We start from the raw sequence: 23,508 nt of genomic DNA, 5'->3' as shown, positions 1-23,508 counted from the left end.
TGGGGAATTTGGGCTGAAAGAAACACTTGATTCCAATATAGGTTTTTTTCCAGTGTTACAAGCAATTCTAGCAGGGCATCATCTGTCTCAGAAAAATTGTAGCTACAAAAAGTTGAAGCTATGAATGTCGTGCAAATTAAGATGTCCACAGCACTTCATGGAAAAAAAAAGAGAGAAAGATTTTATCACAGTAAACCTTGAAAAGCTCTAAGGTAGCTCCAAACCAAGATGCTTCAGGTAGAAATTCATCTTTTCTAACTACACAAAAATTCACTCATGTACAATGCTCAGTCCAATTCAGTTAATACCCGCAGAACACGGATTTTGAAAAAAGTTTAAAAATACCTCAACCTAGAACAAGCACAGCTTTCTCCCTTCCCTGTCTGTAACTGCTAGAGACGCACAAGTTCCTCTGAGAACATGCCTTTCTCCTTGATAAAAATACATCATTTATTAATATTTCTCAACTTTCGCTCACGTCATGATTATGACTCCTGTCATTAAAAAAAAAAATGAAAGCAAAGTCCAGTAAAAGAGTGCACTTTATACAATGTCAAGCTGTAAAGCTCTCAAGTTGTCCAGCTGTTGAATATCTGAGACACATTAAGCCAAATGGAAGGAATCAGTACCTGTAAAGTTTCTGTCAATGTCAGCTTTGTTCTTTGTAATTTTCTCACTTGGTTTTCTCCATTATCCACTGTTCAGTTGTTTGTGAAGGCCTCAAAAAGAATAGCTGCTTTCTACTGACTATTCTTGCTGCTCATCATTGGCCTGGTGTATACCTGAATTGAGGCTGAAGTTAATAATCTCTTTTCACAATGCTTTCAGATAATAGCAGAAGGCAGTTTCTTTTCTCTTTATTTCCTAAAGCTAATAACTTCTTTCCATGAAGAAGGAGTATGGTGAGAAAAGGAAAGTTGATGAAAATGTCAATATTCAAACCTTTTTCTTAAAATACAGACAATAGAGGAGAAGGACAGAAAAGGTTGTTCTATTTTGGTGCTAAAGCACAAAAAAATATTTTTTTCTTTTTTTTTTTCTTGATCCAAGAACTGATGCTCAGCCTGGGTCCAGTAGCATTGAGAGAACTCAGGGTGAAGTATCCATATACTTCAGTGATGTTTCCATGCAGTGTCCTCTCACATAATACCAAGTCTTTACATTTTAATTTCATAATGAGAATATTAATTTTAACATAGATTAAACTACTTAGTCAGATACAGGAATAGCACATAATAAACTGTTTTTCCTAAAGAACACTCACTTTTCTTACAGAATTGTAGAATGGTTTGGGTTCGAAGGGTCCTATGAAGACCTAGTCCAACCCTCGGGTCTTAAGCAGGGACTCCTGCACTAGAGACTGACTGTTTGGTAGTTCCCAGGCTCCTCTTTAATACCCTTTTTAAAAACTGGTGTGATATTTGCTTTTCTCAAGTCACTGGGGACTTGAACAATGAAAACATGAATAAAGTAGTTCAAATAAAAAAAATACAGAGTTTTCCTTTCAGAATATTTCTTTGCTGTCTCTTCATACATGTCATGCCTAATTTCTTTACATAAACATGATAGTGGTTAAGACCCCTTTAAAAATATATGCTGGCACTAATACGAACCTGTCTCGTGTCACTAAAGTTTGGACATTTCACAGACATATACAAGGAAAGAAGAAAATGTAAAAGAGATTAGATTCTAAAACAGATTTCCAGATCAAAAATGCGTATGTGCGTTCAGTTGGCATTTTTGCTTTTAGTTTTTAATATTTTTTAAAATATCCTGAGAACTGCTTTGGATGTGGATGTGTTGCTGTATGGCATAGCAGGGAATATAGGGAATATAAAAAGTGATTTATGAGTGATTTTACATATTTCTGTCTCATAGCCCCCTTTTACAGTCAGAATTTACTTATGCATAATTACTGGTCATGATACATTAGGACTCACAACCAAGTGGAAAGTTTATCTTCACCATGTTTTATGTTCTGTTTAAGAACACACCAAGTCTCTGGTTTTCCATATTTTGTACTTGGAGAGATCCAACAGACGTCATTCTCCAAGCTGCTTTTGTCACTTAGTCCACATTAGTGCAAATAAAACAAGAAGAGCTACATTTATGATTGTTTTCAGTGACTGTCTAAACTACACAACTGATAAATTACTTTCTAAGTGTTTTAGGTGAGCTTCTGTCGTCAGCAGTGTCAAGTTATTTCCTATATATTTGTAATTCATCCTAATTCTAATACCTTAAACATATATGAAGGACCTCTAGTATCTACACATTTATTTGATCTAGGAGGAATGTATTTGTGAAACGGTCATTTTTCTAATGGTTCTCTTGGTTATGAGTTAGCGTAGCACAACAAAAGCATTATTTTACAACCACCACTGTCAGCTGCAAAACTTATTTTTTCAAGTAAGCTTTTATCGTCATAACGTACTCAATGACAACATATTTCTTCAAAATGAATAACAAAATCTGTTCAAGACTGAGAATGCTATGAACCCATCATTTTGTCATGCCACCATTCTCCCAGGCACTGTAATTTTCTTTAGAATCAAAACTGCTAACAGTACAAAATCAGAACACAACCTCATATTCATGTCAGAACATATGTGTCAATGGATTCAAAATTATAAGAGAGTACTTTGGACCAATATCAAAGGTGAATAGCTTTCTTGCTTAAAGTCAGAATTAGAAAAGTGGTATGTATATTTATTGTAGTTACCCAGGGAAAATGTAAGGCAAGTAACACAGAAAGAAAAAGATTTTTGAAAAACTATTCATAAATCATTGTTACTGTATATTATGAACTGAAGTTGAAAGGATTTGCTCACTTAGAATTCTTTCTGATAACCACAAAGCAATAAAGGTATGGTCTGATTTAGTGGGGAGCATAAAAAAATTGGGCAAAATAATCCTGTAGAGATTTCTTTTTAATACAACCACTCTTCCTAGCTTACAGCACTTTATATGGTGGGTATTACTGCTCATCTTTCAGTACAATAATGGCTTCTTAGCATTTCAGAATGCATTGGAAAGTACTCCCTCCATGTATTATTGCACCACTCATGAAAAACTTTCCTTTTTGATGCTGTGGGAAAGTCAGCATGAGTATCTTCACTAACATTTGTTTGTTAGAACATCTAAAAGCTTAATGCAGCAGGGTCTTCTGCAGTTATGGCTGGCATAGACGTGAACTCTTGACCCTTAACTGAGGGAAAAGGTCATTTGTTTTTCTTTATGCTTTTGTGTGAGTGATATCAGTGTGGAAAACTTTATTCTGAGACAAGAACAGAGTCCTGGGTAACATCTGTTACCAATGTGCATATATTCTTCCTTCCCACAAATAAAAATCCAGGTGGAAAGCTATATAATACAAAGTATATTTACATATAGTATATAAAACAGGTAGTTCTTAAAAATGTTTACGGTAATGTCAGAATATTTACTACAGTTTTATTTGTTTTCATGATGACAAATAATTATGTAGGTATGTTTGTTATAAATCCTCACTGATATATTTATGTGCTGTTTGTTTTCTTGTTTTTGTTTTTGAGTTTTTCAAACACTTTCATTATAAACTGGCTTCAAGTGCAATAGTTTGGCTTTAAAAACAATAATTTAAAAATTATATAGTAATTAATACTATAAAACCCCTAAAAATTAAATAATAACTTAAAATAATATCAGAAGGATGTTATTTGTTTCATTCTATCAATATGTAGTTAATGTATTATCAGCAAATAGCAAAACTAAAAAATGAAGGGAATTACTAAAAGGTTCAGATTCAAGTCTATGAAGGCAACAAAGAAAAAGAAATAAAATTTTAAAAAACGGTATTACAACTAGCATCCAGACACGTCTAAAAATTGGCTGTGGACTTTAATAAAACAGAACATATTTCTTTTCTCCTTTTTTTTTTTTTTTTAGTTCATTCCAGAGTCTCATTTGCATGGTTTTAATTGCATCTCTTTTCGGCTGTCACCTCAACAGTTCCTTAGTTCCTTACCACTTAGGTATAACTGAGCCAGGGAACTGGACTTAAGAATAATTTTTTTTGGGGGGGAGGATAATTAATATTCTTAATTCTCAAATATTTATATTACTTCAAAACAGAATGATTCATGTGCAAGAAATACTAGGAACAAATACTGAGGATGACAGCTCTATGTTGCAGGGACAGACTCATAGATCACTATTGCATGTTTTGAGGTTTTACAGTCAGTTCAAGCCAACACAGAATGCCAACTGCTCAGAAAGGAGAGGAACTGTTTCCCCACTAGCTCCAGAAATACATTCCTGCCCCCTCCCCCAGGTTGGAATTAAAACCTCACACAGCAAGCCAAATTGGAAAATTGATCTGGCAGAAACCTAACCCCAAAAAACAAGACAAGACATAGTTTTCAGTATCAAGGTACATCTGGCTTGCTCCATGGCAATACAAGTGCTAGTGCCAGAACAAGAACAACAGAAACATCTCCCTTTCGTCAATGATGGCAAAAGGATGTTTGTAATCATGAGGGCAATAGAGAGAGTAGCATTCAAGGAATTGCAGCATTACAGTCTCAAAATTCTTTGCTTTTTTTTTCCCATTTCTCTCTTTAGAAAAACATTTTTGAAGATGGACAAAGCCAATCGACATTTGTTGGTGAAAAGTCCAAGAGTGGATTAAATCTCATTTCTGCTAAACTACTTTCTGGTTTGGGGACAAACAGAAGCTTTAAACCTTATCTTTAAAAAATCTGTTTTGAAAGCATTTGAAGTCCACAATTATTAGTAAAAGAGAGAAAGAAAACATTAACTGAAAACCTAAAAAAAATGTTTGCACATGTATACAAATTTAACGTATGAAGACCAACTGGCACTTAATTTCACTAAACTGCTTCTTACATCCCAAGACTAAATGGTATTGTTAACTTCCTCTTAATTCCTTTAGCTATTCTGATATTTGATATCAGAAGTTACTCAATTTGTAACAGAGAACTAACTGCAATTTTTTTTCCCACTGAAAAATGTATTTGATATTCCAAAGAAGAGAAAATATAACATTAAAGCCAAATAGCTCCTAGTGATATGCATATTCCTACACTACTATGCAAATAATGTGTAAAGGCTATTTTAATATGGCTGCGTTGCTCAACACATTCTGATTCCTTAGCTACTGTTTGGTGAACTATTACAGGTTTAAACAACAAAACTACAATTATGTATTAAAAGAAGCAATGCTGGTGTGAAATATCATCCAATTTACCTCATACTTCACTGTGGCTGTAAGACTGACTTCAGTCAATCGTGAAAGGATTAGTTTAAATGAACCTATTTGTGGGGTTCAACTGTATAGACAAATACCCAAACAATGGGTTCCACTAGTTATTTGAAACCAGAAAACAGGAAGATTGTTTCAGAATCCAAAACTTATGCACCAACTTCAAAATGGTCAAGACTCAAAAACTTGGTTATTTCTTCTTTAAGAAAAAATATTAATTAGACAGGGATGCAGACTGAGTAAAAATTTGTGCATGTCTGCCACTTAATTTTCCTTGTGATATAGTTCCTGTAAGAGGTGCTTTCAGACTTGCTTTGCAAGGGATGGTGAAACACAGGCAATATCTCATTTACTAGAAACACAAAGAAATGGTGAGTCATAAAGCACAGTTTTACTTCTGAGATTACAAAAGTACTTCACACCAGTCCTTCCTAGGAATCATTTTGTCATCTCCTCAGTGAAACACTAGAAAAGAGAGGGAAGAAGGCAAAAAGTAGGCAGAGAAGTAGTGATGGAAGTAAGAACTTAATTGTTCATATTAAGTTCCATTAAAAACAGCCATTCTTTAAATTAAACATATTACAAATGGGAAGCCTGTCTTAGTCTGCACACACATTTGGGCAATGTCTTCAACCGTGTTCTGCAAGACAGTACTTGCCACACTTGACTTAAGTCACCTTTGGCTAACAAACAGTTGAACTCTGCTGCTTTGTAAAAGTGATGAACCTTTCTGCAAGAGATCTGTGCTCCCTCAAAGGATCTGGTTAATACTGTATATTAAGGGAACCGACAGCTGAAAATGTTTCCTTCAAACACCTATCAACACAGCACAGTCATACTGGCAAAGAAAAGCAGCAAATGACAAGCAAGGTCCCAAAAACAAGGTCTCTTCACAGGAGAGTGTATTCCTCTCTCAAACTTCCCTTCTCGCACAACTGAAGTCAGCAATATTACATTAAGAAATGGGGGAGTACCATAATTTTGGTGTCTGCAAAATCTAATAGGCTCAACATAAAATCTGATAGGCTCAACATAAAATCTGACTCAGTTCAGACAGAAAGCTTATGAGGGTACATCCACCTTAGCTTTGTAGCTCAGAAAAGAAGCATGCTCTAGAGGTCAACCTCCTACTGTCCCAATTTAGCATGCTTTTGCTCATATAATTAATATATTGTGGAGCTCACAAATTGGATTCCTTTCAGATAAGAACCAAGCCAGAAGAACATGCTTAGACATACACGATTCATTTTATCTGCCAAGGGACATTCAGCCCATGGTCCCTAATAGAGCTAGTCTGAAATAAATTTCTTGACAAGTGAGCTGGGTCGGCACCAAATACACACAAGTCCTCTCCCAAGTCTGTTCCCCTCTCTCCTATTGCAACATGCTCTTTGCTAATGCAGGCAAAATGGAAGTATCAATAATTAGATTTTTTCCTCAGTTGGCTTCAAATTTTACCCAAATATTCAAATTATAGTTCACATTTCCCATTATGTATAACAGCATAGCAGCAGATTTATAAATTGCAATGTGCAACCCAAAATTCAAACTTTAAAATAAAAACAATTATTTCTAAAAAGTAAGAATTATAAAGCACAGTAACAAAGTTATGAATCACAGACCGTATTTCACATGTGGTTTCTCAGCTGTGAAATATTACTTTCAGAAATTTGTTATATGCTATTTTTGATATTTGTAGCTGTCCTACCTATAAAAGCAAAGAGTGAAGATGTACTTTCCATGGGGGTCTTCCTCCCTAATTATCTTTTTTATAATTTAGTGACAACTGTGCACATACAGATTCTATTTCCCTTCACTGACAGAAGGTTTTTTGCCTCCCTTTTAAGCTCTTCCCACAGACTACCATACTGAGCACTTTTAACACACTACCCTAAGTCTTATCCTGGATTTTTTCAGTCCCAACTTAAACCTCTCCCATTCATCTTGCCACAGTTTTTTAGTTCTCATGTCTGTCTTTTGCCACAGAGCCACTAAGTTGTACAGTCTTGTGTAGACTTGTGTAGAGAAAGCAAAAGCAATCACTCGTTTTGCAATTCTTTCCTTTTCCTGGTATTATTCCTACTAAGGACACATGACACACATTGCGAGTGTGCACACAGGCATGTGTATTTCTGCTCACAGGTATTAAAGTGAATCAACTAACTGAGAAATCATTCAAAACCTGATCAAAATCCTCTACTTGAGTCATATTTGGAAAACACAGAACTACAAAATAATTAATTTAGCATCAGCAGAATATTGCTGCCTGCTCTTTGCAGATGCTTTTCAAAATGCTTCTGAGCAAGTCAAGAATTCTTCTCCCTTTATTATTCAGTTCTCTATATAGTTTAAGAAATACCCTTTCCCAAAGTATTATATGTGCCACTCAAATAGTCAAGTCCATGAGTCTAAAATCTTACATTCTAGAAAGTAATGAAATACACTTCAGGAGAACTGGGACTGCAGTGATTTCCTCATAGAGTCAGAACACGATTTTTTAGACTCCTTCCTTCCTACAGAAGGAGAGTAGGGGACAAGATGAAAGGATGATGTGAAAGAGCTGGACACTATTAGAGCTTAAGGAACTTAAAACTGATGAATGGTAATTGTTTCATAGAGAAATCAACTACATAGCTTAATCAGTTCTTCTAGCTCTTGCATCTTACAAGGCTCTGAAGAGATTCAATTACTTTCTTTTTTTTCAGAAATGTATGCCTGGAAATGATAACCTGGACACTGCAATGATCCTCCACAGTCTCAGGTAATTAGTTATTAAGATTAGAAATTAGTTATTAAGATTGGAAATCTTAATAACATAGTTATTAAGATTAGAAATTTCTGTCAGAATATTAACTCTGTGTCCACTTGAGTTCCACACATCTGCAAGTCACAGAAAATATTCAAGTACCATTTAAAAAATATAAAGTGTCTTCTAAAAAAGTCAAAACCCACATAAATACACTCCTGGCACAAGTATCTTAGCAACATCAAGGGTATTACCAATGTCCTTGTTCCCTACAACAGCAGGGAATTTGTTAATAAAAGTGTCCTGATGTGTGTAGAAATCAGAAACAGATGGGCTGACCACTTCACCTCAAACTGCCAACTGGTTTTCCTGCATATTTGCCAATTTTCTTTAAAGACACTCTACTATCTTCCACATGACTGTGAAATTAAACCAATTGAGGATTTAGGAATAGCACAAGTCCAGGGAATATGTTCTCCCTGGAAGTCTAAGCATCTCTGTTTTGCCAACTCCCTGTTCTGTACTTCTTGAAGATAAGGCCTCTTTCCTTAGTCAGGTAAGTCCTGCTATACATGGCACTCACTGGACCTGAATTACTTCTGTTGCACTTGAACTGCCCACCATTCTTAAGGTAAAACAGACAGACATAGACTACCAACAATCAGGACTAAGAGCTGCAGAACAGCAGACAGCTTCTCTTGGTAATCTGTAGTGCTCCATAGGCGCAACAACCTCGCTTATCTACGAACCCACCCTTCCAAACTCGGATCTGCAGTTTCAGTAACCAGGGTAGCTCAACCTGTCACTCTAACCTTCATTTAAATTCATGTAAGCAACTCCCAAATAAATCTATACTCACATTTTGACCTCCTATGCACTTTCTGGATGAAAAGCATTGTAAAAAATAATTCCACGTTTACAGGTATGAATGCAGTTCCATAATATTCTTGTAAAATACATAAGGATTGTCATAATGGTTAAAAAGTGGGAAAAAGTGAAGGGTTAAGAGCAAATTAGCAAAGATGCTCAGAACCAAACAGTTCTAGTTTTCAACTCCTATTTTTATAATAGATGGGGTACAAATTTCAAGCATACTTCAATGATTTAGAAACCTAGCCTCCATTATCGATAAAAGCTCTTTAAGGTAAGCTGCAACTGTTGAGAGAAAAAAATAAAAAATACTGCATTTTTCCCAACCTGACTGATAATGTTTTGGCTCTTTCTAACATTAAATATATTTTACTTCTTCTAGTTTATTAGTTATTGCTAAATAGTATACATCATTTTTATACAGCTACACTGCACAATACAGTAAAAAAAAGTCACTGCCCCAAAAAGCCAAGTATTATATAAATGAGGAAATTGTAATTATTTTCCTATTTTTTCATGAAATTAGGATTGCTAAAAGCATTCCATGTACTATCATAATTACTAGCAATAACATAAAAACTAATGCATTCCTGCAATTTTCAATCCATTACTTGTGGTTTCATCATTTGTTATTTCTATCTCACAAAAAGAAGTTAAGCATTTTTATACTTAAAGCAAGAATTTATCAACACAAACATAGCAATTACTGAATCTCCTAAAAGCCAAATGTAAAGAATAGAATTTCTTTTAAGTGAGGCCTCACTGGTGACCTTCAACATTCATAGTGGCTACTACACAAGACACTAACGGAAAGAGAAATTTAATATTTTACCAGTTACTTTAATAGAGTCTATAATACTGTGTCTACAAAATTCCTGAAAAAGTAAACAAAAACTCCTAATATTTCTCAAAACCCAAACAACTCTTTTTTCTTACTGGTCAGTCTAAAAGCCATGCAAATCCCAATAGACCTTTTACTACATTTTGGGGAACAAAACTGTTGTTCTGTTTATGTATGGTGGTGAGTAACACAGTGTGCATTCTTAACTACATGGGTTACTGAGATCATAAAGAGTGTGCCAGACAGCATTAGTGACACAGGGTCTTATCCCATCTCTCTGACATCCACAGAAACCTAAACTCTGCTCCTATTCCAGCCAATAACTAAATGAATGGCCTTAAGAGAAGGCGCTTCAGAAGCTTTAGAACAGCAGAAGGACTGCCAAGTTTTCTTTGAGCAGTAAGTAAGAGAACATGTGAAAGAAACAGGATCATACTTGATCCTTGTCTCATTTAAAAAAAAATAGTAACAAAAAACTCCAAACCCACACCACACACAGTGCAGTATTCTCAGGTTGCTGTCAACTGGCACATAAAGAAGCCCTTTAGGTGCATCAGAACACCCCATACTTTTTCTTCAATATCCTCACTGACCCTAGCTTTTAATATATAAGAAAATGTAAAACTTCAGAAGTGCACAGATTTGCTTATTTCTTATGATAATCTAGATACTGACATAACAGGGGAAAAAACAGAAGTTGTAGAGCCTTAGTTTAGCAGACCTGCCCTAAACAACCACACAAGTAAAATCACTAGGGTGATGAAAAACAAGGATAGTAATTTAGTTCTAATGCTGGAGTCCTACTCACATCCTAACTGATCATTGTCAACAAGAGGCACGGTCCCTTGCTGTAAAGGCAAACCAGTTAATAACTCTGAAAATTTAAAAGATATGCTAAAAAAACCCTGAAATTTTTTAATGCACAGGACCTTACTCTCAAACTTATGTAAAAAGTTTTAGCCCTGTGGATTGAATGAGAAATGCACATGGAATACTTTTGCATATATAAGGCCAAAGACACAGATGTAAGATTGTTTCTGCCAATAACAATGAGGGCTCCAAAGCCAGACTGCTAACGACACTTTCAGGGTTCAAAGGCTCTTCCAGGTATAAAGACTGCTGGCCACCAAGTGCTTCAGTGTCACAGATAGAAGGTACTTACAAGAAATTTTACCATCACATAATTTGGCTGAGAGATTTTTTACAAGAAATACAGGACAACAACCATTGTTGTAATGGTAAAGGTATTTAACTTTACTGAAGTTCTGAGTTCTGGGCTAAGTTAAGTTTGATCTCTAACAACAAAATTGTACGTATGGATACACACAGATGTCTCAGTGCCCTGCCTTTCATGTCATTTTTTTTTTATTTTATAACAAACTATGCCTTATTCAAGCCTCTATAGTTGATAAATAGCTTTTGTCCTCTCTAAGTATGGCTAAATGAGAAAGAATGGGGATAGGGACAAGGAGGTTCCAAGTGAAATCAATAAACCAATAATAAACTGAAACAGAAAACTGACTTCCATAAAGAGACCACAGAGGAAGGGGAATTTCTGTCCAGTGAGCCAGAGAAAGGGTCCCTTTCCTCTTAATACCTGGAAAACAGATTATGACATTGTTTCCCACAGCATTCTCCTGGAGAAACTAGCTGCTCATGCCTTGGACAGGTGAACTGTTCACTGAGTAAAAAACTGGCTGGCTGGTCAGGGCCAAAGAGTAGTGATGAATGGTGTTACATCCAGCCAGTGACTGGATGTCATGACTGGTGTTCCCCATGGCTCAGTACTGTGGTCAGTCCTGTTTAACACCTTTATTGATGATCTGGACAAGGGGATCAAGTGCTTCCTCAGCCAGTTCACAAGTGACACCAAGTTGGGTGGGAGTGTTGATCTGCTAGAGGGCAGGAAGGCTCTGCAGAGGGATCTGGATAGGCTGGATCAATGGGCTGAGGCTAAAAAACTGTATGAAGTTTAACAAGACCAAATGCCAGGTCCTGCACTTGTGTCATAACATCCCGATGGAGCACTACAGGCTTGGGGAGGAGTGGCTGGAAAGCCATCCGGAAGAAAAAGGGGGGACCTTATCACTCTCTATGACTACCTGAAAAGAGGTTATATAGAAAGGTAGGGGTTCAGTCTCTTCTCCAAAAGAATAAGCAATAGGACAAGCTTCAAGTTGCCCAGGTTTCAAATCAGTATTAGGAAAAATTTCTTTACAGAAATGGTTCCCAAGCATTGGAACAGGCTGCCCAGGGAAGTGGTGGAGTCACCTCTCTTGGAAGTAATTAAAAGACGTGTAGATGCGACACTGGCTTAGTGCTGGGTTAATGGCTAGGCTCAAACTTAAAGGTCTTTTCCAAATTAAATCATTCTGTTTTCTGTTCTGATTCATGTTGAAGGCAAATATGTGTGAACGACAAATTAGAGAAGATTTTAGCAGTGGGGATTAATTTGTTACTGACTTAACTGAATACCAAAACTTCCAAGTTTAATAACAAGATGAACAAATTTGGTACCAGGTAATTGTTCTGTATTTATCTTTCTTTTATAGTGTCCTGGTTTTCAGCTAGGCTAATTAGATATTAGCTAATATCTAATATCTTAGTAGCTGTTACAGTGCTGTGTTTTGGATTCAGAATGAGAATGGCATTGATAATACACTGATGTTTTGGTTTTTTGCTGAGTCATATTTATCCTAAGTCAAGGACTTTTTATTTCTTGTCTCATGTTCTGCCAGTGATGAGGTATGCAAAAGAAACTGAGAGGGAGCAGAGCTGGGACAGAGGACCTGAACTGACCAAAGGGATATTCCACACCATAGAATGTCATGCCCAGTATACAGACTGGGGGTGAGATCCATAAGGGTGGTTGATCTGGGTTTGGGAAGGGAGAGTCTGGCACTGGTCAGTGGGTGATGAGTAACTACATTATGTATCACTTGTTTTCCTCTTTTTATTATCAATAGTTATAATTTACCATTACTACATTTTGCTTTATTTCCATTTACTAAACTGTTCTTAGATCAACGTACAAGTTTTACTTGGATTCTCCTTCCCATTCCATTGGGGTGAGGTGAGAAAGGGGGAGTTGAGCAAATGGTTGCATGGTGCTTAATCTCCAGCTGGGCTTGAAACCACAACACATAGTAAAAATAAAATTATTCTCTATCTACCCTCAAGTCCTCTTGTTTTACATACTTGGAATTTATGTAGCATTTTCATAAGCATCAAATCACTGCATCCTGAATAGCTACCTCTGTCAAGCAAGACTCCACCGACAAAAGGTAATTCACTTAAGGACTTCATTAGGCAAGCTCCTCCCTTTACCCAGGTTGTCCCTCAACATAACCCATCACCTGTACATGTTTTCTTAGCATAGTCAACTCATGTTTAGTGTATTTAGTATTTTTTGTGTATTTAAGTGTATAATATTTTGTTACTGAAACAAGAAAGAATAGTATTCTGAACATAAACTTTTATTCATAGCACTTTTACTCAAAACTATCTTTTAATAGTCTTTTAAGGAGTCAAATCAGAAGTTCCTGCAAAAAAAAATACTGAAAATGTTATAGTTAAAATAATTTTAAGCACAACCTCATAAAAATATATATGAAATAACTATTTTAATTTGGCACATTATGCTACAAGGAATGGGTCAGTCAGAATTATCCATATAAACAACAAAAAGTTATAAGAGAAGCTGAGCGTGTCTTCACAGTATGAAAGAAACATAGAGCAAAAATTAAGATAATCCAGGTGACCTATTGTGCAAGAAAGAAAGCCTTTTCAGAAACAAACAAGCAAACAGAAGTCTACCTGTTGGAGGTCCAATGTAATGGTCACATAATGATATTCAATTCCGTTCTGGATACTAGGGCTTTGCCACCAAGTGTTCTTGCCATCAATTGCATTTGTTATTGGGTGTCGTTCTGTTAGAAAAGCAGAAATATATAAATAAATTTCAAAATTATTAAAAGATTTAATTATTTTTAGATCTGAAATCTAGATTTTAATATAATTACAGAACTAATGAGGCAGGACTTTAAAATAAAAAATTATAGATTATATTTTCTTGTACTCTTGGGGCACCAGTCATGCTTATTATTACTAGAATACTCATCTGATGTTTTTTAATTTTGCTAAAGAAGAATCACAAGAAGGTGATTCAGAACATCTAAATGCAGAAGGCTCTCATGATTCTACAGAAAATGCAGGCATCTAAATCAAGTGAACACTTCCTGCAGTCTTCCAAAGTTTCAAGTATTGTAAAGTCATAAAGCATTGCAAAAGAAACAACAAATCAGAAACCTGAGATATGGTGTGCAAGGAAAGCAGAGATTAAAGTAAGACTGGTACTTGCACTTCTAAGACATTTCTAAGCACACATGGAAATAATTCAGGAAATAATTCAGAAATCGGTAGAGAGGAATTTATTCCTCAATTGGAAATTTTTCTGACTCATATACATGCATATAAAGAAGGTTTGTTTAGTTATAATCCATACAAAAGTCCACGATGCATTACTTTTCATTTCTACATATATTCTGCTGCAGTATCCCAAATGAATCTGAAGAGGGATATGAATTGAATTGTTCTTAAATCTCAAGATCTTCCAAATTATTAAAGTCTGCTTAGATAGTATTTTGTTTTTATTTAGACTGAGAAAAATCACACTCAACATTTTGGGCTACTTTCTGTGGACAATTTGTGTTTCTCTCCTGTACGACATGGAGGATAACATAATCAGAATTTTAAAAAAATACACAGATCTATATTTTGAAGTCCCTAATTGTCTAGAGCAAGCCTGTACATTATGAGGAAAATAACCCAAAGGAAACTGAAATACAGTAAGTTTCTTCTATGCAACTTTTGTCTGCAACAACATAGCATATTAGGAGAAAACCTAACCCCTCTTATTAAGGATGACTTTATAAACTGACAAGTTTTCTTGATATAAAACTGGAATATGTTTCATTACTAGCTAGTCCTAGAACTGCAAATAACTAATTCATGAATTGATTAATGGTTATGTTAATTATTACTTAAATCAACCAGCCAGATTGATAGCCTTTGTGTCTCTGGTTTTTTGCTACAGCAACCACCTGTGAAGGACAGGAGTCCTAGCTCATTAAGGAAAGCCAGAATGTCTGACCATATTTAAATATAGAATCAAAGGGCTCTGTGGGAGTGAGAAAAGGTATAGAACCTCAATACTGAAAATGCAAAAAAATTTCATTTAAATATTAGATTATTCAACGGCATTAGTGGGCAGCAACATTTGGAAATTACAATACTGGTGCTACAATTGATGTTAATGGTAGCTTTATATTGAACAGAAAAGCAAAACACACCCTAACGTTTTACATGTTGTCAGTTCCCCCAGCTCTGATCATTTTCACAAATCTTGGCTTTAAATGAGTGGTAGCAAAAATCAGCTGTAAATCAAACTCAGAGATCCTCAGTGATTGTGACAGAAGCCGTCTAATTGGAAATTTTAATCTGAGTCTCTTCAGATGAAATTGATACAAAGGTATATCATGAGAAGGTGGATTGGGAGATGAATCAATAATTAACTGTAATCACCATTATGAAAGTTTAATCATAATTAATTTGAAAACACGGATTAATTGCTGGCATGTATTGTTTATTTAAAAGGTAAGGGGAAAATATAATATTTATAAAAAGGACCGGATTGCAAATGCAGTTCAAGGACCAATCTCCCTGATGGATGGAAAGAGGGAGAACTTACAGAGTGAGCCCGTCAAACTGTGCTCTTTAATTTGGACTCACATGTGATTAACCAGGGAATTTCTGTACATTTCCTATTACAGTAATTAAGGGGAGGCACTCCAGACTCACACATTCCAGGGGATCATTTAAAGTCTGGTTATATTACATGGTTCTCCTATTAACAAGCCTTCTCTGTTTAAATAAGGCACTTCTTTTTGCCAAATTAATGTTTAGAAACTTTAAAATGAGATGTAGTTGTAAACAAAAGACCAGTTATTATGAAGTTGGGCAGACTGAAGTTTAGAAGAGGGTAGGAGCAAGGGGAAACACAGATATATATCACTTAGATGGGTTTTTTATATACACACACACATTATGTACGTCTGTATATACACATACATCAGTGTACATTATCTGATATCATAGGTAGGACAAAGCAATATATCTGGTTTAGGTTTGAGTTTTGAATTAAGCAAACTTGATCTAGGAGAAAAACTTGTCTCTAAATATTCATCTATAAAGCATCTGTCTCTAAACATTCATCTATAAAAAAGGAAACAGTCTACTGCACAATCTTTCCACTAGTCGGAATGCTTCCAAAAACTCCTGAATTCTTCTCCAAGTGAGAGACACTGCTATAGTGTAACAGTAAATATACACATATTTAGATGCGTATATTGCTACAAAATCATATGACCTTATCTCAGAAGGTGGCATTAACTGAAGTTAAAGATGACATTGAAACTTGGAAAACTATCTTAGGGAAAAAATAGATTGCAACTGTCTTCAGACAAATGTAATCTATACTGGGACAATTATAACAAGCTTTGCAAATATAAGATTGGGAGCAAATGGATACGTAGCAATTTATTAGGAAAGAAAGCATCTGAGGACTGTAGTGGAAACTAGCTTTGTATCTTTTCCTAGTGGTGTCACACCATTAGAAGGGGGAAACATCTAATTAAAACACGTAAACAGGAATATACGCTGTTCATTCTGAAGCAAATCTACATTACTATGCAGTGTTAGTAAGAGCTCAGGTAAATTTTAATAAATATGAAAGACTCTAGAGAAAATTCAGAGAACTGTAATTTGCACAGTTAGAGCTCTAGTAAATAGAGCCTATGAGAAGAATGAAAGAAAAGATAGCTGAGTTTTGATGTCTTGCTCTATCTAGTTTCTACACTAAGAAAAATACTTTGGTTAAGAAAAAGGAAATAAGTCATTCCTTGTATTGACTGAATTTAGGAAATAGGCAACATGAATTTCTGCAAGAAAGATGCAGATAAACTATTACAAAATCATTTTGTAACAGGTAAAATACCTCTAGGCAGAGTGCCTATGAGAGGAATTTTCTAAGGAGAAGCCAAACAAGCTTCTGTCTGGAAAGCTACAGCCATAGCTCATCCTGTCTAGAACTAGCAGACAGATTAAATGTTTTTGGGGTTTTTTTTCTTTATCCTGTAGTTTTAAGCACTTGCTTAAATGTCATGAGGTGTAAATATATCTGAGCTATGTTTTAGAGGGAAACAACTAGGAACAAATATAATTATCTCCATGCTTTTCTGTCTGTGCTTCTTCCAACATTTTAGCTACTCCATTAAAATCTGTCTTAAGTATCTCTACACTCTCTACCATCTACTGTGCCAATATACTCATGAAAATATAACTATGTTAAAGTTATTCATGTCTTCCACTACAAGGTCACATGAAATCAAACTTGTATTACTTGAGTAAGAAATTTCCTTAGTTCTAATCTTCCCAACTACTATAAAAAGGCTTCTCTGAAGTAGATTATAACAAATTCATACTTGAAAACTGTTAAACTAAACATTAAATCAAGCAATGTTACATATTTTTTAAAATTTTTTTTTGCTGGCTTAGTGAAACTGAATTTACTGAATTTTCAGTAATTTTTTTTTACAGAATTTTGCTGAGATTGGCCAAAATGTTTAAATTCCACATGTAGGTATGCAGGTAAAAGTCACCTGGTTTTCACTCACGATTAGTATATTTCAAAAGAATCCAACAACAGTTGTAGACACTTAATTTTTCTAAATCTGAATTTAGGTGCTCTGCTTTTCAGTACCTGAATCAGAAAGTTCAGTGTGAGGAGTATCTACATCAGATATAGATTTTGAAATACCTTTGGGAGAGATGGGTAACCTGACTTAAAAAGAGACCCACATTTCACAGCAATTGGGCTGGTGAACTACAGTTTTGTTTCCTGAGTATCTACACCCTTTGGAAAAAAATCTTTTTAAAGGAACAAAATGAAAATGGCACACATACGATGTGGAACCCTGCTCCTTTGATCACAAATACGGCACTGAGGGTTCCTTGCAGGCTGTCCTGGTACATGTTCAACGAGTTTGCAGTACATTTCCCGCCCCTTTTCTCCACAGGTAGCATTGGTTGTGATGAGAGCATTACTGGCTAGGTTCAGCACTGCAGGAAACAGTCCTGTAAAAAAATAAAATAAAATCATAAACAAAAGCAACAAAGGTAAAACCAAGGTGAACTTAGCAGAATAATCATGAATGAACATAACAGCTGTTATGACGTTAAAGCAAAAGGTTTAGTTTTTAACAACTATGGAAGTAATGAAGAACAACTTTGGATGTGCATACGGAATTTAGACATCAGACATTAAATATTAGACTGATGGTTTTCTCCTCATTTTTCTAAAATTCGAATTGGTACCTTCTGGTTATATCTTAAACAACAGCAGGATGCCAAAGAAGAAAGTAAAGTGTAGAAACATACAAAGCATCATAAAACTTTATTTTTCATAAACAAACCTTGTGTTCCTACCCAACTGGATATTGTAACACTGTACACAAAATACCTAGGAAAACTCTTCATCATTTTCTTTTCTGGTTACATGCATTGAAAAGTTCTTCCTTCAGAGTATGCAGCACTTGTATTACACTGTATTACTGTTCTGCACATAGGACCTCATAGGCACCTTTGTCATCAGAGTAGCTGAGTAATTCATTCAGCAACATGAATAGCATATGCCATGTTTCCCTTTCCTCAAGAAGAGAATAATATATACGACATCATATCTTTTATGGTAGCACTATTGTTATTTTTCCAGGTGCACACACTGAGTGATGTACTATAACTCTCATTCAGCACAGCACTTAAGCACATGTCTGAATGCTCTGCTGAGCCAAGTTCTATGTAGCAATAAGCTATAAAGATCATAAACCATACAAAGAACATTCATTAAGGTGGGCTACTCTCCTTCTCACTAAGTACTGATCAAAATCTTTGAGTCGTAATAAAATTCCTCCATGGAGACAAATTAACATGATGTGTTGAATGCATACATTAGCACCTCACATTAAATCAATCAGTTTTGCATCTTCAAAAGCATAATTTGTCCTGGCTACAGGTTAAACAAAAAAAAAACCACAATAAAACAAGCAAAAGAAAAGGCTTATGTACAGATGTTTGAGATCACCTTCAGATTTACTTTATGATAATTTACACTGGCCCAAAACCCACTCTTTCGCAATTCATTCAGTTTCTAATCCTATTTTACTATTATAACCTTAAAATAAGGTTTTAACAAAAATTGAATTTGTAATTATTGTACTCTGATAAAGCTCTCTTTATAATGGCATTCCTTTTCGTCCTCCACAAATGGACAACACTCTTTAACTGACTCCTTGTTCAGACAGTCTATTGCTTGTTCAGACAGTCTACTACTTGTCTCTGCAATTAACCTGTATGCCATTTAATTACCAAGCTTGGCTGGTCATGGTACAGCTCTTTGACTCTCCTGTTCACTTTAAAACCATGTGCAAATACACTGCTTGAGAAAGAGAACCAATTAGTTACTAACCCATTCAATTTGTATAGTCAATCAGTACTTGAGATTTTCTTGATCAAGTAGTTTGCCCCTTCTGTATAGATTACAGCTCATTTTCATCACATTTTTAAATCTGTACAGCTGTTCTTGTATTTTTCATCACATTTTTAAATCTGTACACCTGTTCTTGAATTTTTATTCACTGCATTCAGTGATATTTGCTGCCTTCTACAATGGGGGCATATAGTAAAAGCCTGTGCAAGCATTAGGAGAGTGGATAAACTAATAGCCGTGAAACTTCCTATGTTGATTTACAGTCTCATTATTCTCTTTTTAGGCTGTACAAAGTTAATAGTGTAGAAGCCAGTAATCATTTAGTGTTAACACAGAGTCTGGAATTTGGTTTGGAGTTAAGTATCTTAAGCCCTCAAAAACAAATCTCATAAAAAGGACAAAATGATCCCACATGAAAAAAAATCGCAGTACATGGCATCAGGAGAATAAATCCTTCAAAAAACAGTAGAATGGCTGAAAGAGAGCAGCCAAAAAGCATTCAGATTCACACAGCTATAAAAATATTACCTGTTACATGCCTATCAAAAATCATACCATTGCTCTAAGTTTTAACTCAAACTTTAAGTGTAAGACATGTAAGTAAACGAAGAGTACTCAAGGAACTCATCAATTAGAACATAACTTCGCCCTCAGGTCATCTCTTAAATGTACAGAGCAGCGTAGGGCAAAGCTACCAAAACAGCCTCGCCCACAATCAGTACCAACACAGGTAACAAAACAAGTATTGGCTATTTCACTGAAGAGCCCACGTCAAGATGCCAGCACCTCACAGAGAAGTGCACCACACTGAATTCCCTGCAGGCTCAGATGACAGGCAGAGAGTAAAAGATGCACATTGAACCCAGCACTTCACATTTGGTATTGATGAATTAATTCCTCAAACTTGGGATCTTAACAACCTAAAAATGACAATTAACAACTACATATCTGAACTTTTCTTGAATAATCTTTAATTCCAAGGAGCAGGGAGTTGGGCTCAATGGATCTTACAGGTCCCTTTGAACTCAGGATATTCTATGATTCTATAACACGGCTTTGTACAGCAAAAAATAAGACTTTGCTTTAAAAAAACCCACACTTGATGTGCAAGCCTGATGGAATGGAGGAAACAATACTGAGTTCTAGCAGTTTCACAACACAGAAATGAGATTCTAGCAATACAGATGATGAAAACATTGTCTTGAATCATTATTTTATTAGGTATGTATTAGTTTATTATTATTTATCTGTCATATTCAAGGCCTCTAGAATATGAAATAAAAATGTGTATGTTCATGATGTCAATAAATCCAGTTACCATTTTCTGAGATTCTTATCTATCCGATCACAAACCCCCAGGAAAAAGGCAAGAGAGCTATAGATAGCACAGTTATTATTTTTTTTAGAGAATTTTGCTTTGCTTTTATTAAAATAATCACACATAAGAAATATTTAAAATCTGGTGTACTAGTTTTGTGCATCCTAAATTTAATTTCTCACTAAATTATAGTTTGTTGTTATCAATCCCACCTTGAATTTTATGGGCATCCTTCTATTAAACACTTCCAAAAACATGATCTGCCAAAATTACAGAGTTCTTCTTTCTTTATTACCATACGCCTTTTGTAATCATTTGCTCCAGTACAAAGACTGGATAAAATGCTCTGAGTCACCACATATTATCTCTATCTTTTGTAGCTCAAGTGCAAGTAAAGAAATTTTACTCCCTTCAACTGCCAGCTACATCAATCTTTTCCCTTTTTTGTGGCACCAGTATAAAACAGATTAGCATTCATTTCTACCTGTTAAAATAACAAAATTCTAACAATTACATGGAGGAAATAGGTAGAAAATATTGGCTTGTAAACAGATAGTGGTTTGAGTAGCTTCAGTTCACTTTCTGATTTTCAAAGGACTACTGATGTGTGAAGAGAAAAACAGTCCCTGATTCTCATCTATGAAATAGCCATGGCCATCTTTCTGTTTTACATTTTGGTTTTTAAGCATGGAAAGTATTTCATGAAGCTTTTAGTGGAAGCCAGATAGAAAGTTTGTTCAGTGTTGATAGGTGATTAAACTACAAAAGGCAAATAACAAAGAAATTAATCAAATTATTTCAAGTATGTACCATTCACAGGTAATTAAGCGCTGTGCTCAGTTCACTAGAGAATTACGGGTGATAAGTTTAGCACATATCGTCAACAGAAATAGTTTTAGAAAAAACTGTTAAAAATGAAAACCAGCAAATCAGCAGAATTTTCTTGCTTACAAACTCCAATGTATACAAGTTTTACACTGCCACTGTTCTAGTTAAGTCAAGTGTGGCGCCAAGCTGCTAAATACATTATTTTTTTCTTAAAATGGATTCTGGATCAAAGCACATCTAGATACCTATCTTAAAGATAAAAATTGTGGCTGCTTGGGATCTTAATTGTTTTACAGATGCCTCACAAGTCATCCCTTATCAATACCAAAGTTCTCTGTAGGCATTGGTAAGCATATAATTGATTCACTGAGTTCAGCACATTTAGATTAAGAAACAGATTTTTACAACATTCCACAAAGGCCATTAAAGGAAATAAGCTATCACCACATATGAGGGAATGACCTCTCATGACATCAAAAAGGAAAATGGAGAATAACAGTGGAAAACCACAGCAATCTTTGCTGAATCCTGTTTTGTTCAAAAGGTACATAAGTTACTTAGAAAAGAGGATAAAAAGTAAGATGATTGTTTATGGATGATAAAAATTATTCCCCAAAATTAAAATAAGGATAGACCACAAAGAATGGTAGAAAAATTTCACCATTTGTGTCTAGGCAACAAAATGGCAGATGAAATCGAGGAATAGAAATTAATACATAGGGGGAAAATATTATAGGCTCTGCACTAGCTATTACCAGCCCTGAAAGAATTATTATTGATATTTCAATGAAAATATTAGCTCAAGGAATAGAAACAAAATGTCATTCCATTACTGCATAAATCCATCTGTACTGATAACTCAAATGCTGTCTGGTATTCCTTATCTCTCATCTCCAAAAGGACATGGTAGAGTTAAAACAATGAAGAAAAGTGTGACGATCACAGCTTCTCAATGTGTACATGAATAGTCGATGAGTTTTATACTGGAAAATAAACTGATTTGGAGATGTATAAAATTATGTAACTGCATATAAAATCATGAATAGCTTTAGTAAGTAAACATTTGGAAGTGAACATGGTAAGTCTCATTGTCCTTCTAACACAATTGGAGGTGCTGAGTCAATTTATCATACTGAATTTTTCTTCACTGCTTGGGACTTTTTTCCTATTTATAAATGGAACTTCTTTCCAGCATGACAGCAATTAAATTCTAGAATACATGAATAAATTATACAATAAAATATTTTTATTCCAAAAGCAGGAATGGATTAAAACCCAATTAGATTAATACAAAGAACAAGGGTTCATCTGGGGATGTTAAACATGAAGGGCTTGTGTTCAGTTGTCAGTTCAGAATATCCCTAAATCACTGGGTTTTACCCAGGGAGGCATCACTACACTCTTTCTCTTCTTTCACATTTTTCCTCAATATTGTCATTGATAGGTACCTGTAGTTGTTTCTTACTAAGGCTGGTAGCACATATATCCCTACATCAAGGTCCATCCAAAATCCAGTAGAATATGTAAACTTAATTTTGTGCGGCATTGCTAATGAAACTAATATTTTTGCCGATATTAATCTCTTTCACAAGCAATTGTCCTTTATACTACTTCCCGTCATTACTTTGCATACATTAATGGTTACTTATTCAATAGACCCCCAGAACATTCTCTTGAGATTGGCAATTTCCTTGTAGTTTTCTGTACAGCACTATCACCAAATTAATTTTCTTATGTTTTCCTTATTTCATCACATAAAGGAAAATAACAGCTCAACTTCATGTGGGTTTTTTTTATCTACTTTTCATGTATCCTCACCAACCTCAAGCTCATTTAAGCTCAATGAGTATCGGTGGAATAAAACCCGCCAATCTGATGCCTGGCACCCTGCCCTGTTTTGTCATGCCCTATTACCTACTTCTCTGCCAAACTGACAGATTTTCCACATGCTTTATTGCAATAGTGGAGATCAGCAGAAGCAGATGAGCTACACAAGTAGCAGGTACAAGACATTTTCATAAATCCTGTCAGCTGTTGA

The 23,508-nt window shown here is 35.2% G+C and overlaps 1 protein-coding gene across 2 annotated transcripts in view; it reads right to left on the bottom strand.

Annotated features, from left to right (window-relative positions):
* Window positions 1-17,913, bottom strand: part of LAMA2 (laminin subunit alpha 2) — a 275,987-nt gene extending 258,074 nt beyond the window's left edge. For both annotated transcript variants that reach the window (XM_027632844.1, XM_027632852.1), the window contains exons 1-2: window positions 17,743-17,913; window positions 13,537-13,649 (exon numbers count right to left, since the gene is read on the bottom strand). In XM_027632844.1, coding sequence (XP_027488645.1) covers window positions 13,537-13,649; window positions 17,743-17,833 — 204 coding nt within the window. In that variant the 5' untranslated portion in view covers window positions 17,834-17,913. The remainder of the gene's footprint in view (window positions 1-13,536; window positions 13,650-17,742) is intronic.
* Window positions 17,914-23,508: the final 5,595 nt, after the last annotated feature.

Source organism: Corapipo altera, unplaced genomic scaffold, assembly GCF_003945725.1.
Source record: "Corapipo altera isolate COAL_440 unplaced genomic scaffold, ASM394572v1 2b, whole genome shotgun sequence".
In the NCBI taxonomy this organism is placed as follows: Eukaryota; Metazoa; Chordata; class Aves; order Passeriformes; family Pipridae; genus Corapipo; species Corapipo altera.
Note: the sequence above shows the minus strand (reverse complement) of the source record. Positions and strands in the feature narration are given on the sequence as shown.